This window comes from Hyla sarda, chromosome 3, assembly GCF_029499605.1.
Source record: "Hyla sarda isolate aHylSar1 chromosome 3, aHylSar1.hap1, whole genome shotgun sequence".
NCBI lineage: Eukaryota > Metazoa > Chordata > Amphibia > Anura > Hylidae > Hyla > Hyla sarda.
In genome coordinates this window covers 290,631,155-290,648,046 of record NC_079191.1, presented here as the reverse complement: position 1 = coordinate 290,648,046, position 16,892 = coordinate 290,631,155, and the positions used below count along the sequence as shown (strand labels likewise).

The 16,892-nt window shown below is 44.8% G+C and overlaps 1 protein-coding gene across 3 annotated transcripts in view; it reads left to right on the top strand.

Annotated features, from left to right (window-relative positions):
• The window catches only part of NUP133 (nucleoporin 133), a 397,333-nt gene that overhangs the window by 186,951 nt on the left and 193,490 nt on the right, over positions 1 to 16,892 (top strand). For all 3 annotated transcript variants that reach the window (XR_008891412.1, XM_056566853.1, XM_056566852.1), the window contains exon 14: positions 1,243 to 1,337. Coding sequence is in view for 2 of the 3 variants with exons in the window: in XM_056566853.1 (XP_056422828.1) it covers positions 1,243 to 1,337 (95 nt within the window). In the remaining variant the exon portion in view is untranslated. The remainder of the gene's footprint in view (positions 1 to 1,242; positions 1,338 to 16,892) is intronic.

Here is a 16,892-nt window from a genome sequence, read left to right as displayed (position 1 = left end):
ATATAGATCTAAATGCGCTGCGGCGGGTATATAATAGCGCTATGCGGGGTGATATATATATGTACACATGCGCTGCGGGGGGTAAATAATAGCGCTGTGCTTGGGATATATGCGCTGCGGGGGGTATATAATAGCGCTGTGCGGGGGGTATATATATGTGTACACATGCGTTGCGGGGACAAGACATATAGCACAGCAGGGGACAAGATATATAGAAGCTGTGGGGACATATACAAATACCCCAGCGATTCTATATATCTTTCCCCACTGCAGCTCGCAGGGATCCCTGATTGGCTCTTCAGTACTGGCCATTCAAGGATCCCAGCGGGGAATTTGAAAATGAAATACATCGCTGGGGAGCGGACCATGCCGCCCGCTCCCCTGCTTAATAACTTTTGATCGGATCGGGTCTCAGAAGTGAGACCTGATGCGATCAACCCCTGTACTATTACCCCCAACATGGAACAGACCCTGTTCCATGATGGGGGTAGGATTCACTCGGTTTTCAGTAATTTCCCGACAACTCAGAGCTGTCTGGTTTTAGTGAAGAAAAATTCACAGGTTTTCCTGTGACTTTTTCATCATATTGCGAGTGTTTTTTCTTTTGTCGGGAACACGCCAATTTTTGTGATAACCACGCCCATTTTGATGGGTTAAAAAAACACTCGGAGTGATGATATCTTTTGTCGGGCTATGCGACACAAATTTGGTCGCACAACCCGACAAAAAAGTCGGGTTGACAATAGTAAATGAGGGCTACTGTCTACAAATAAAAAACACAGTATTTCACTTCTTGCTAACCTACCAAATGTGTGGTACAGATGAATCACTTCAGGATATGACTTTTTTCTACAAAGGAGAGACATATAAGAGAAGCTATTGAACAAAAATACTTATAACCCAGCTAAGTGCTTAGTAGCATGCCTCACTGCCTGCCCATCGGCCAAATCCGGCCCATTCACTACATCTAAGTTTGTTCGAGTGACAGCCAGGGAGTTAGGCACAGTGCGGTCTGAGACCTGGTGCAATCTAAACTTCTGACTTCTCTGAATAACGTCAAAATTTATACCAATGACACTGATGTGTTAAAGCCACACTAAACCCTAATTTAGTGGACCCCACTAGTCTCTCTCCATGTTTGTTTTAAATATTTGCTTGAAAAGTGATGAGTCCCTTGTGTGTTATTGAGATGGATTACCTTAAGAAGTGTGGTGTTTATCTGATACTTTTTGTTTTACACAGAGGCAGCTGGTTTGACCAATACATCCCTCATTCTTTTGCATCAGCTGGAGGATAAAATGAAAGCACACTCCTTTTTCTTGGATTTTCTTCATCAGGTTTGTATTATAACATGAGCATTTAATCAGTCTGCTCTAAAAATGTAAAAATGTCATAGGGTACTACGGACAATATTTCACATGTTTTGAATTCAGCATTATGTATGTTTTTTTTACATTTTTGTATTAAATATGATTTTGTGGAAAAGGGCCAGTGTTTGTTTTTCCCTAAAAATGGCCGGGACCTGTGGCTAATAGCGCGCGGCACTGATCGCGGTGCCATGCGCTATTAACCCTTTAGATGCAGCGTACAAAGTTGATCGCCACGTCTAAAGTGAAAGTAAAGTGCTCTCGGCTAGCTCAGTAGGCTGTTCGTCCTCTGCAGCAAAATCACGGCGTCCCGAACTGCTGGGACACACAAGGAGGACCCCCTATCTGCCTCCTGCTTGTCCAATCGCCGAATGACTGCTCAGTGCCTGAGATCCAGGCATGAGCAGTCAAGCAGCAGAATCATTGATCACATCAATGTTATCCTATGAGATAGCTATGATTAATGTAAAAGATCAGTGTGTGCAGTGTTATAGCCCCCCATGGGGGCTATAACAATGCAAAAACAAAAGTGAAAAAAAGTTAATAAAGATCATTTAAATCCTTCCCTAATAAGTTTAAATCACCCCCTTTTTCCCATAAAAAAAAAAGTGTAAATAAAAATAAACATGTGATATCGCCGCGTTCATAAATGTCCAAATTATAAAAAATATATCACTAATTAAACCGCACGATCAATGGCGTACGGACAAAAAATTCAAAAGTCCAAAAAAGCATATTTTTGGTCACATTTTATCATGAAAAAATGAATAAAAAGCTATCAAAATGTCCGATCAATACAAAAATGGTATTGCTAAAAACTTTTTATCGCCTCGTATGCGGAAAAATAATTTATAGTGGTCAGAATGACAATTTTTGGGTTAAATGACTGATGGCTTATTTTTGCGCCACCAATTCTACTTTGTAATGACATCATATGGATTTTTAGGTGCAAAATTTAAATAATTGTTTTTTTAAAGGTAAGGAAGAAAAACCGAAAGTGCAAAACCCCAATGCTTTTTTAGCTGGATAAATGGACCCAGTCAGTGAGGACTTATTGGGGTCTCATACTGCACATGGGCCTAGTAAAAAGAAGAAAAAAAAGCTGAGCATTCTGCAATACTGGAGTGGGGATATACTTTACCAGACCTCACGCTACTGTATGGCCATGACCCGTCCCTGTTTTGGGACATCCGAAAATGTTTGCCTTATGTTGATATTGTAACATGCCCTAATCGAGATGATCTTGCGTATGACTGCGTATTTCAGTGCCAAAAAAGAGGTTGCAATATAAAAGTCCCTGGTTGATTTTAACCCCTAACCCCTTAAGGGCTAAGCCCATATTGCCCTTAAAGGAGTACTCCGCCCCTGGCATCTTATCCCCTATCCAAAGTTCGCTCTGTGCGTAATGACGGGCGATACAGGGGCCTGAGCAGCGTGACGTCATGGCTCTGCCCCTCATGACATCATGGCCCGTCCCCTTAATGCAAGTCTATGGCAGGGGGCGTGACGACCGCCACACACCCTCCCATAGATGTGTATTGACGGGGGCGGGCCGTGACATCACGAGGGGCGGAGCCGTGGCGTAACAATGCTCCGGGCCCCTGTATTGCCAATCATTACGTGCAGAGCGATCTCTCTGCGCAGTAATGATAGCAGGGTGCTGCTGCAGCGATCTGACATCTTATCCTTTGGATAGGGGATAAGATGTCTAGGGGCGGAGTATCCCTTTAAGGACCAGGCCAATTTTATTTTTGCATTTTTTTTCCCTCCTCGCCTTCTAAAAATCATAACTTTTATATTTTCATCCACAGACTGGTATGAGGGCTTCTTTATTGCGCTACCAGTTGTCCTTTGTCCTTTGTAATGACCTTACTAATTTTACCATAAAATGTATGGCGCAACCAAAAAATACTATTTGTGTGGGGAAATTAAAAAAAAAAACGCTATTTTGCAAATTTTAGAAGGTTTTTTTTTTTTTTCGTTTACCGTTCACCGTACGGGATCATTAACATAATATTTTAAGTTTGGATATTTACGCACACGGCAATACCAAATATGTTCATGAATTATTTTTTCAAAAATTTTTTTCTTTATACTATTTATTCCAATGATTTAATACTGTTCAGTGCTATGCATGGGACATAGCACTGATCAGTATTATCGGTGATCTTCTGCTCTGGTCTGCTGGAAGGCAGATCAGCGCAGAAGATGGAAGAGGCAGGTGAGGGGATATCCATCCACCATGTTAGCTGATCTGATCCCCACGGGCGTTCAGATAAGCATAAAATGTAGCCGCTCTGCCGCAGATGCCGTGATCTGTATTGATCATGGCATCTGAGGGGTTAATGGCATACCTCCACGCGATTGCGCATGTCAGTTATTACCGGCAGGTCCCTGGCTGCTATCAGCAGTTCAGATAAGCATAAAATGTAGCCGCTCTGCCGCAGATGCCGTGATCTGTATTGATCATGGCATCTGAGGGGTTGATGGCATACCTCCACGCGATCGCGCATGTCAGTTATTACCGGCAGGTCCCTGGCTGCTATCAGCAGCCGGAACTTGCCGCACATGACCCAAACATCGCTTGCGGTCATGTACAGGACGTAAATGTACCTCCTGGTGCACAAAGTACCGCCGCGTCAGGACAAACATTTAAGTCCTTTGTTGTTAAGAGGTTATCGGGAAACCCACTTTCTGACAGTACCTTCCTAACATGGGCAAGGCATGGGTTCAAACTCTACAAATTGTTTGAGTGTACCTCTAGGTACACTTATCGTTTGAGTTTATGAAGGGATGGATTCCCGGAATGAGCCGCCACCAGATTCCCTCCTCATCCTGGGAGTTAGCAGGAAAATACTATGGCACCTGTTGTACCCACTGCTGGATAAGGGTTATCGCCTGTATGTTGATAACTTCTTTACCAGTATTCTTCTCAGTGACTTTTTGCCAGAGCCAAGGCTGCTTCTGGCACTGTGCGTAAAAATAAGAGGCCTACTCACGTATCCAGTCCAAACACCAATCCCTAGAGGTCAGAGCAGGGCCCTTAACGGTGAAAACCTTTTGATGGTCAGATAGAAGAACAAGAGGTACTACAACATCGTTTCAAACCTGATTGTATCTTGGACTGCAATCAGTATATGGGAGGAGTCTCTGATCAAGCCATATGGCACCAAGCCCAAATCCCTGGCATGATAGAAAAAGGTTGTGGTGTACAAAATGCTTTTGTACTATTTAGAAGCGCTGGCAACACAGGGAAATTCCTCCAGTTCCAGGAGGTAGTTCTCAAGGCCCTGATCTTTGACCAGGAAGCTGTGGAACTGGATTCACCTAGATCGTCCAAGGCCAACACTTTCCAGGTGAGATCCCCCACACTGAAAAGAAAGGACGAAGCCAGAAAAAATGCAGTGTGTCACAAGAGGAGTATAAGGACGGACACCGCCACACGGTGGGACACTTGCTCTGATTATCTGAGCTTCTGCATTAACCCCTGCCAGACCAAGGGCATACATGTACAGCGTCGTCCCGCTCCCCTTCTATGACGCGGGGTCACGGACTATCAGCAGCCGGGACCCGTGGCTAACACCGATCGTGGTGATGTCCGGCATTAACCCCCTTATCAAAGTTAAAGGAGTACTCCGGCGCGCACTTATTTCCTTTTATCCCGTCCGGCCTGCAAAATAAAAGAAAACACACTTTCTCTTACCTGCCAACGAGCCCCCGGAGCTCAGGTACACTCCGGTACAGGTGTTCGGTCCCTGGGCTGTATTCTTCTTACTTCCTGTTAGCCCGGCACGTCACACAGAGCTTCAGCCTATCACCGGCTGCAGCGATGTCCCGCCTCGGCCGGTGATAGGCTGAAGCTCGTGCGCCGGAGTACTCCTTTAATTGCGGTGTCTAAAATGGGGAAAAAAAATGTTCCTGGTAGTTCAGTGGAGCTGATCAGGACTACCGCAGTGAAACCGCGGTGTCCTGATCAGCTTAGAGGATGACCATTACCTTCCTCCTTGACGTCCGCTCGTTGCTAGGATGTTCTGCAGGCTGGAGCAATCTAGCCCCGATAACACTGATCAATGCTATGCTGTGGGATAGCATTGAGCAGTGTATGCAATCAGAAGATTGCATGTAATAGTCCCCTATGGGGACTATAAAATAGTGAAAAGAAAAAAAAAAAGTTAATAAATGTTAATTAACCTCTTCCCTAATAAGTTTGAATCACCCCACTTTTTTCCATTAAAAAAAAGTAAACAAAAATAAGCCTGTTGAACCGCCGTGTGCGTAAATGTCCGAACTATAAAAATATAATGTTAATTAAACCGTATGTTCAATGGTATTTTTTCTTTGAGTACACCATAGTCCAAAATTGCATATTTTTGGTCACTTTGTATACCCTAAAGTATAAAAAAGCGATCAAAAAGTCCCATCAAAACAAAAATGTTACCGATATAAACTTCAGATCAAGGTGCAAAAAATGAGCCTGTACTGCCCTGTATACAGAAAAATAGAAAAGTTATAGGGGTCAGAAGATGACCATTTTAAACTGTTAAGGACCCTTGACGTACGCGTAAGTCATGACACCCTGTTACTTAAGGACCCATGACAAACGCGTATGTCATGGGGAATTCAGGTCCCTGCCGCGCGCCGGGTGGGTACCGGACCGGGGTAACTGCTGATATCGATCAGCAGGCACTCCGCGCAAATGCCCAGGGGGGTCATCAGACCACCCCACCCCCATGTCGGCCAACTGCGCAAATCGCAAGTGAATTTGCGCAATTCCTGGTCATACGGGTCTATGGTGACCCGGAAAATGCGGGGGGTCGGGGTTGTCCAAGACACCCCTCCTATCCCTGCTATTGGTCGTCCACTTACCCATCGGTGTAGGCTGCGGGACGCAATCGGCGACGTTGATCGGCGGGCGGCATGTCGTGCAGCTGGCTCCCTGGATCCTACGGAAGCCGGTAAGTTGCCTAGCAACATCTGGAGGGCTACAGTTTGAGATCACTGTATAGTGGTCTCAAACTGTAGCCCTCCAGATGTTGCAAAACTACAACTCCCAGCATGCCCAGACAGCTGTTTTTGTAGTTTTGCAACATCTGGAGGTCTACAGTTTAGAGACAACTACACAGTGATCTCTCTATTGTGGCTCTCTAGATCTTGCAAAACTACAACTCCTGGCATGCCCACACAACTGCTTGCTGTCTGGGCATGCTGGGATTTGTAGTTTTGCAACATCTGGAGGTCCACAGTTTGGAGATCACTGTGCAGTGGTCTCTAAACCGTAGACCTCCAGAGGATGCAAAACTGCAAATCCCAGCATGCCCAAACAGCTGTCTCTTCATGCTGGGAGTTGTAGTTGCGTACCTCCAGCTGTTGCATAACTACATCTCCCAGCATCAGTACATGATGGGAGGTGTAGTTTTGCAACAGCTAGAGGCACACTGGTTGGTTGGAAAACCTTCAGTTAGGTTCTGTTACCTAACTCAGAATTTTCCAACCAGAGTGCCTCCAGTTGTTGCACAACTACACCTCCCAGCATGCACGGTCTGTCAGTACATGCTGGGAGTTGTAGTTTAGAAACAGCTGGAGGTTTGCAAACCCGCCCCCCCCCCCCCCCCCCCCCCAATGTGAACGTACAGGGTACATTCACACGGGTAGCTCACTGTAAACCTCTGCCAGTGCGAACGTACCCTAAAAACACTACACTACACTAACACATAATAAAAATAAAAAACGTATTGTACGGCAGTGTTTCCAAAACGGAGCCTCCAGCTGTTGCAAAACAACTCCTCGCACTTACAGCCACGGACTGTCCAGGCATGCTGGGAGTTTAGCAACAGCTGGAGGCACCCTGTTAGGGGTATTCTACGCAAGTGATTCCCAATGTCCACCCCTATGCAATTCCTAATTTAGTCCCCAAATGCGCATGGCACTCTCTCACTTCAGAGCCCTGTCGTATTTCAAGGAAACAGTTTAGGGCCACACATGGGTCGGGAGAAATTGCACTACAAATTTTGGGGAGCTTTTTCTCCTTTTTACCCCTTAGGAAAAGGAAAAGTTGGGGGCTACACCAGCCTGTTAGTGTAAAAAAAAAAAAAAAAAAATGACACTAACATGCTGGTGTTGCCCCATACTTTTTGTTTTCACAAGTGTTGAAAGGAATAAAGACCCCCAAAAGTTGTAAAGCAATTTCTCCTGAGTACAGAAATACCTCATATGTGGGCGTAAAATGCTCTGCGGGCGCACAACAAGGCTCAGGAGTGAGAGCGCACTATATATTTGAGGCCTAAATTGGTGATTTGCACAGGGGTGTTTGATTTTATAACGGTTCTGACATAAATGCAAAAAAAAAAGAAATGCCCACATGTGATGCCATTTTGGAAACTAAACCCCTCACGGAATGTAACAAGGGGTAAAGTGAGCCTTTAATGTTTAATGAAAATTCTTCAAAGTTGGATGGAAAAATGACTGGGGCCCTCCAGATGTTGCAAAACAACAACTCCCAGCATGCCCTACAGCTGTCTGGGCATGCTGGGAGTTGTAGTTTTGCAACTGGAGACGCACTGGTTGGGAAAAATTGTCTGTTTCTAACTCAGTGTTTCCTAACCTGTGCCTCCAGCTGTTGCAAAACTATAACTCCCAGCATGCATGACCATGCAAACCATGCATGCTGGGAGTTGTGGTTTTGCAACAGCTGGTGCGCCCCCCCCAGGGTACATTCACATGGGCGAGGGTTTTACAGTGGGTTTCTTGCTGAAAGTTTGAGATGCAGCAAATTTTGCGCTGGGAAACTCGCTGTAATCCCCTGCCCGTGTGACTGTACCCTAAAAACACTACACTACACTACCACAAAATAAAATAAAAAGTTAAAAGCACTACATATACACATACCCCTACACAGTACGCCCGCCCCCAATAAGAACGTCCGGTACGCCATTGTTTACAAAGCGGAGCCTCCAGCTGTTGCAAAACAGCAACTCCCAGTATTGCCGGACAGCCATTGACTGTCCACGCATGCTGGGAGTTTTGCAACAGCTGGAGGCACCCTGTTTGGGAATCACTAGCATAGAATACCCCAATGTCCACCCCTATGCAAATCCCTAATTTAGGCCTCAAATGCGCCTGGCGCTCTCACTTTGGAGCAAAGTCAACAGTTTTGGGCCACATATGGGGTATCGCCGTACTCGGGAGAAATTGCGTTACAAGGTTTGGGGGGCTATTTCTCCTTTAACCCTTTATGACAAGGAAATGTTGGGGTCTACACAAGAATGTTAGTGTAAAAAAAAAATTCTTTTTTACACTAACATGCTGGTGTTGCCCCATACTTTAGATTTTCACAAGAGGTAAAAGGGGAAAAAAGCCCCCCAAAATTTGTAACGGAATTTCTCCTGAGTACGGAAATACCCCATATGTGGGCACAAAGTGCTCTGGGGGCGCACAAGGCCCAGAAGGGAGAGTGCACTATGTACATTTGAGGTGATTTGCACAGGGGTGGCTGATTGTTACAGTGGTTTTGACAAACGCAAAATCCCACGTGACCCAATTTCGGAAACTACACCCCTCACGGGATGTAATGAGGGGTGCAGTGAGAATTTACCCACCACAGGTGTCTGACAGATCTTTGGAACAGTGATACGTGAAAATGAAAAATTTTGTACAGCCCACTGTTCCAAAGATCTGAGAGACACCAGTGGGGGGGTAAATGCTCACTTGTACCCCTTGTTACATTCCTAAAGGGGTCTAGTTTCCAAGATGGTATGCCATGTGTTTTTTTTTTGCTGTCCTGGCACCATAGGGGCTTCCTAAATGTGACATGCCCCCGAGCAAAATTTGCTCTCAAAAAGCCAAAAGCCTTCTCTTCTGAGCATTGTAGTTCGCCCGTAGTGCACTCCAGGTCAACTTTTGGGGTACCTCCATACTCAGAAGAGATGGGGTTACAAATTTTGGGGGGTATTTTCTGCTATTAACTAGGGATCGACCGATTATCGGTATCGGCAATTATCTTGCCAATAATGCCCCGCACCGCGACCGCCACCCCCTCGCCGCACCGCACCCCAGACCCACCGCACCGCGTCTCACCCCCCACAGTGATGCTAGGCGGTATACCGGTATGGATTTTTTCCCATACCGCTATACCGGTCGGGCCCCTCCCCCACCCTCCGAGTCAATAAAAAAATTTAACTTACCCGTAATGGGGGTGGTCCAGGCCATCCTTCCTTCATGTAGTGTTCCGGGTGAAGAGTGAACTGGTCCGGGCTGTCCTTCCACACCTCTACCCCTTAACTCCCTGGTTGAACTTGATGGACATATGTCTTTTTTCGACCGTACTAACTATGTAACTATGTAACTTCTTATCCCACGGTCTTCTTCTCCACGCCGGGCAGGCTCCGGCCTAGTACGCTGCATAGACGCCGCTACGCCGTGACGTCAGGTGCGTCGCTGCGCACGGGCGTCACTGCGCAGCGGCGTCTATGCAGCGTACTAGGCCGGAGCCTGCCCGGAGTGGAGAAGATGACCGCCGGAGAAGGACAGCCCGGACCGGACCACCCTCCACCCGGAACGCCCCCGGACACTACATGAACGATGGATGGATGGCCCGGAGCACCCTGACAGGTAGGGGAGAGAAGCGGGTGGTGGCGGCAGCGGCCTATGGCCCCGCAAAAGCCACTGCAGATCATTGATTTAAAGTGCCCGCTTTAAATCAATGCTCTGCAGCGGTGTCGCAGGGGGTTAAATAGCCGATAACTTATACCGGAATATCGGTATAAGTTATCGGCTATTGGCCCTAACCTGCCCTAACCTGCACCGATTGTCGGTATCGGCCCTAAAAAAACTACCGTATTTTTCGTCCTATAAGACGCACCCAATTTTTAGGGGCAAAATCTTAAAAAATAAAGATTTTGAACCCAATAGTGGTCTTCAACCTGCGGTCCTCCAGATGTTGCAAAACTTCAACTCCCAGCATGCCCGGACAGCCGTTGGCTGTCCGGGCATGCTGGGAGTTGTAGTTTTACAACATCTGCAGGTCCGCAGATTGAAGACCACTGCAGGAGGAGGTAATACTCACGTGTCCCCGCCGCTCCGGACCCGTCACCGCTGCCCTGGATGTCGCTCCATCGCTGTCACCGTGTCCCCGTCGTTCCGGAACGTCTCTGCTGCCGGCCGGGTATCATCGCTCTCCGTCGCCGCCAACACGTCGTTACGCACGCCGACGTACGTACGCGACGACGTGATGACGAGGAAGGAGAGCGCCGGCATACAGGGGATCCCGGCACGGAGCAGACACCAAGGAGGCAGGTAAGGTCCCTCCCGGTGTCCTGTAAGCACTAACCCGGCTATTCAGTCGGGCTGTTCGGGACCGCCACGGTGAAATCGCGGCGGTCCCGAACAGCCCGACTGAACAGCCGGGTTAGTGTCACTTTCCCTTCAGACGCGGCGGTCAGCTTTGATCGCCGCGTCTGAAGGGTTAATACAGGGCATCACCGCGATCGGTGATGTCCTGTATTAGCCGCGGGTCCCGGCCGTTGATGGCCGCAGGGACCGCCGCGATAGGGGTGTATTCGCCGTATAAGACGCACCGACTTTTTCCCCCCAGTTTTGGGGAAGAAAAAGTGCGTCTTATACGGCGAAAAATACGGTATATCGGTCGATCCCTACTATAAACCCTTGCAAAAATTTGAAATTTGGGGGGAAACACACATTTTTGTGAAAAAAATATATTTTTTTTTACATATGCAAAAGTCGTGAAACTTCTGTGGGGTATTAAGGCTCACTTTATTCCTGGTTATGTTTCTCAAGGGGTCTAGTTTCCAAAATGGTATGCCATGTGTTTTTTTTTTTTTTTTTTTTGCTGTTCTGGCACCATAGGGGCTTCCTAAATGCAACATGCCCCCCAAAAACCATTTCAGAAAAACGTACTCTCCAAAATCCCCTTGTCGCTCCTTCTCTTCTGAACCCTCTACTGCGCCCGCCGAACACTTTACATAGACATGAGGTATGTGCTTACTTGAGAGAAATTGGGCTACAAATATAAGTATAATTTTTTTCTTTTTACCCCTTGTAAAAATTAAAAAATTGGGTCTACAAGAACATGCGAGTGTAAAAAATGAAGATTGTGAGTTTTCTCTTTCACTTCGCTGCTATTCCTGTGAAACACCTAAAGGGTTAAAACGCTGACTGTCATTTTGAATACTTTGGGGGGTACAGTTTTTATAATGGGGTCATTTGTGGGGTATTTCTAAGATGAAGACCCTTCAAATCCACTTCAAACCTGAACTGGTCCCTGAAAAATAGTGAGTTTGAAAATTGTGAAAAATTGGAAAATTGCTGCTGAACTTTGAAGCCCTCTGGTGTCTTCCAAAAGTAAAAACACGTCAATTTTATGATGCAATCATAAAGTAGACATATTGTATATGTGAATCAAAAATTTTTTTTTTGTAATATACAATTTGCTTACAAGCAGAAAGCTTCAAAGTTTGGGATTTTTCACCAAGAAAGGATGCAAGTTGCCACAAAAATTGACCACTATGTTAAAGTAGAATGTCACAAAAAAACATTCTCGGAATCAGAATAACTAAAAGCATCCCAGAGTTATTAATGTTTAAAGTGACAGTGGTCAGATGTGCAAAAAACGCTCTGGTTTTTAAGGCTAAAATGGGCTTGGTCCTTAAGGGGTTAAAGGGTTAAACATACTAATTTTGGTGCATATAGTTATACATTTTTTAAAGTAGTAAAATTAAACCAATATAAATTAGGTATCCTTGTGACTGTATGGACCTACAGAATAAAGATAAGGTGTCCTGTTTACCGAAAAGTGCAAAAGCCCCCAGTGTCATAAAATGGCGGTTTTTTTTTTGGTTTTTTTCAATTTTGCCCCACAAATATATATTTTTTCTGCTTTCGCCATAGATTTTGTGGTGAAATGAATGATTGTATTACAAACTAGAAATGGTGACTCAAAAAAAAAAAGCCCTCATACAGGTCTGTAGGTGGAAAATTTTAAGTGCTATGATTTTTAGGTGGTGAGGGGAAAAAGTGCAAAAATGAGAACCTGTGGTTCTGAAGGGGTTAAATATTGCTTCCTTACACTTCCACAGTTATAAATTAATCTTTTTACCCGATTTAGATTTTGCCTTATTTTTCCCAAAAGTACCTGTCCACCCTGCATTTTCTTCCAAATTTTAAATAAAAAAAAAAAAACCCAAGCCACTCTTGATCATAAATGACCCTGATTAAACCTCTTGGGATATATTTCCCAAAAAGGAGTCACCGGGCTACTTGCACTGGGGAATTTCCAAGTTAGGCCTTAATTGTGCATTCCTTGTGGGTGTACTTTTTAACAGTCAAACCAAGAAGCTTTTATTTGAAATTGTGGTTAGTAGTATAAAGAAAAGCATAAAACAATGCCCAACACGATATAGCGGGCCTAAACAGAACATAAACAGAGGATACTGAAGCATGTGATATACTGCCACATGGGTGGGAATAAGCAGAGATGGATAGGTACAAATGAGAAAACATTATTACTGCTGCGCAATACAGCATAACACTTAGAGAGTGCAAATGACTGCTACCGCATAGCATAAGACCAGCATTCCATTAATAGAGAGGCAATGATGGAGGGGGGGGGTGACAATATGGAGATGACAACCAATGGCCCCATAAGGTGTCCAAGTGTGCCACAGAGTCCTCCCGGATCACAGATAGCTTCTTATTACTTTCAATAGTTTTTTATTGGTTTTAAAACATAGAAGAAACAAGTAACCACAGTGTTACATATACTTATATCAGCAAGTATTCCGACGCTGTCATCTCCCTGTGTCCCCCAACTGTTTGGGACCAGGCGAACACAAATTACAGAATACAACATTAACAGTATACAACAAATCTGTCTGTCTCTTTCCTCTATCATAACATCTTGGGAAGCCTTCACTGCTGATTTGTAGACTTCATTTTCATTTTCAAGTCGTGCTTTGCTACTTTTAGGAACATACGTCACAATGGGCTTAAATGCTAAATTCCATAATTTGTAATGATTTATGTCAAAAATATGCTTCTTAATAGGCATCTTCATTTTGGTATCCCCCGTAGGAGGCTCTCTTCCTACCCCTATGTTAGAGAAACTCCTTCAATCAACTTTAATACTGTAAGCGGATGCCGCCCAACCCGACCATCTGATGTGGAATTTAGCTAACGATCCCGAACCCCTAGCCAGTGTGTATTCAAACGCATAGGTCAAATTAAGTCTATCTACTACTGTTGTGCGTGTAGGTATTGAGGCAGTCTTCCAGCATCTAGTCAGTGCTATTTTTGCTATTATACAAAAAATACAAAAGAAATCCCTCATTGCGTGTGGCATTTCATGCACACCTATAAACAGCAGTACCAGCTGTGGAGACCAGTGCACCCTAGCTCTCTGAATCTCTGTCAACAGCGCTCTGCAGTCCTCCCAGAATGGTTTTATTAGAGGGCACTTCCACAATATGTGGATCAATGTACCTTTCTGGTCGCAGCCCCTCCAACATGTGTTAGTAGAACCCGGATAGGCTAGCGCTATTTTGTCCGGCGTGAAATACCACCTTAAAATGGTTTTGTAAGCTGATTCTATGTGTGAGGAACACTGCAGAGCCCTGTGAACACCCCGGAAAGCTCTCTGCCATTCCCCAATTGGTATAACAATGTTCAAGTCCCTCTCCCATAGTCTAAGCGGATAGGATTTATTGCAAGTGTTCGTTTGAGTATATAGTAAATATAGCGGTGAGAGCCCTTTTTTCTGTGAAGCTAGATATGTAAGGGTGGTAGGGTTCATGGAGATCTGAGTCGGTTTCAATGATCCCAGAAAATGACGAATTCTAAGGAATTTATAAAAATCAGTACTAGGTAGATTATACTTCTTCTGTATGTCCCCAAACGTCATCAGTCTACCCTCCTCATATAGCTGTCCAATCGTGTTAATATTAGCTTTAATCCAGTTTGACAGGTCCATATCTCGTATGGAAGCTTGAACAAACGTCAACGGTAGGCTCAAGGGGCTCATGTCCACCCGGCCCTCCATTTTCGATAAGTAACTGGACCACGCCCTCAGAGAGGCGCGAACCATAGGGTTGCGGATAGTCGGGACCTCTACATTCCATACTGGAGTGTATAAAATGTCATGTAGTGAAAATGGATCTACTGATAAACTCTCTATCTTCACCCAAGGTGGGGGGGGGGAGGAGGACGACCACCAATGTCTCAGGAAGGATACCAATGTGGATACATAATATCCTTTTATATCTGGAGATCCCAAACCTCCTGCTAATTTAGATTTGGCCATGATAGCTGCATTCAAACGAGGTTTCTTACCGGCCCAAATAAATCTAGAGAGAATAGACGTGGCCTTCCGAAAAAAGGACTCTGGTATGTGAATTGGCATCGTGCGAAACAAATACAGTAACTTCGGTAGTAAAAACATCTTGAACGCCGCTATGCGGCCCATCCAGGATATCTCCATCGAAGAGTATTTATGTACCGCAGAGGTCAAGTCCGCTAACAATGGTTCATAATTTAGAGTATATAAAAGGGAGTGTGGCGAAGCCAAGTTGACTCCCAGGTATTTAATGCTATTAGGGCACCATTCAAAACTATATGTAGACTTCAAGGACTGTGTAATACAGGGTGGGAGATTCAGTGGGAGTGCTTGCGTCTTGTTTGTGTTTAAATGATAATAGGAAAGCACTCCATATTCCTCTATAGTTTTCATGGCCTCCGAGAGAGAGGACAGTGGGTTGGTCAGGGATAGTATAACATCGTCTGCATATAAAGAAATGAGGTGTGAAACACCAGCTATATCTACTCCAGATATATTATTGTTTAACCTAAGGGCCTGGGCCAGGGGTTCAATGGACAGGATGTATATTAGAGGGGAGAGGGGGCAGCCCTGCCTCGAGCCGTTTGTGATCAGAAACTCCCTAGATAGGGAACCATTCGCCAATACTTTGGCTGTGGGACAGGAATAAAGGGAGGAAATAGCAGTGAGAATAGGACCTACAATACCCATCTGCTGTAGGACCGAGAAGGCAAACGACCAACGGAGTCGGTCGAATGCCTTCTCGGCGTCCAGGGCTAGGACCAAAGCCGGGGTGCCCTCAGTTTCTAGATTATAAAAAATATTCAGGAGCCTACGTGTGTTATCCGATGTTTGTCTTCCAGCTACAAAGCCTGCTTGGTCTGAACTAATTATGGAGGGTAATACAGCGGCCAATCTAGAAGCTAAAAGTTTCGCTAAGATCTTTATATCTTGATTTAATAAAGATATAGGGCGGTAGTTTTGCGGAGCATCTGCAGATTTACCGGGTTTTGGTAAAGTGGTTATAAGTGCCTGTAAATTTTCCTTGGGTAATTTCCCAGTCAGCATAGCTGTCTGGCAGAATTTAAGCAGATATGGGGATAGGAGTATAGCATATTTTTTATAATATAAGCTAGAAAAACCATCGGGTCCGGGTGCTTTCCCTACTGGTAAAGATCTTATGGTATCCAACAGTTCCTGATGACTAATCTCCACATTTAGCGCCTTTATTTGTCCCTCTGTAAGAGAAGGTAAGTTCAATTTAGTCAAATAATGTTGAATAGCTGGCCTGGGGTCAGTCTCAGGCAGTGCCTGGTCTCCTAAATTATATAAATGGGAGTAAAAGGTTGCAAAACCGTCTGCAATGTCAGCCGGGGTATATAACTTAGTTTGCAATGTGGGATGGATTAGGAAGGGTATTCGGGATTTAATTTGTCGTTTTTTAAGTCGTTGGGCTAGCAGCTTACCTGCTTTGTTATCTTGAGCATAATAACGTGCTTGTAACTTTCGGTGTGCTTTTTCATATGTGTGTAAAAATAAACTGCGAAGTTCCTGCCGTATAGAAAAAAGAGAAGAAGCAGTTAGTGTGGAAGGAGAGGAAATATTCTCCCGTTCCGCTATTTGTAGGCGGGACAAGACATCTTTTAGTTTACTATCCCTTTGTTTTTTTAGTATGGAACTGTATTTGATACAGAGACCCCTAATAACTGCTTTATGGCAGTTCCAGAGGGAAACAGGACTGTCTACCGTAGTATTATTTATGTGAAAATATTCAGTTATATCCTTTTCAAGCCTTCCAGAGTATTCACAATGAGATAGCAAAAAAGGGTTAAGTCGCCATGAGTGTGCACGGGGGGAGGACATAGTATCTTTCAGTTCTATGGATATAGCTGCGTGGTCCGACCACTGAATAGTTTCTAAAGTAGTACCCGTAACTGAATTTAGTAAAGATGCACCAATCAAAAACATATCCACTCTAGAATAAGAATTATGTGCAGCTGAATAGAAAGAAAAAGATTTGTCTGTGCCATGTTCAATTCTCCATGGGTCATATAATTCCCTCTCCCATGCCCACCTGGCCAGAACTGAGGAAGACGCTCTAGTATGTGAAGTGGTGTCTAGAGCGGGATCCCACACTGAATTATAGTCACCCCCGAGTATCAGTGACCCCCACTTTTGCTTCATTATCTTCCTGTAAAGTGAAT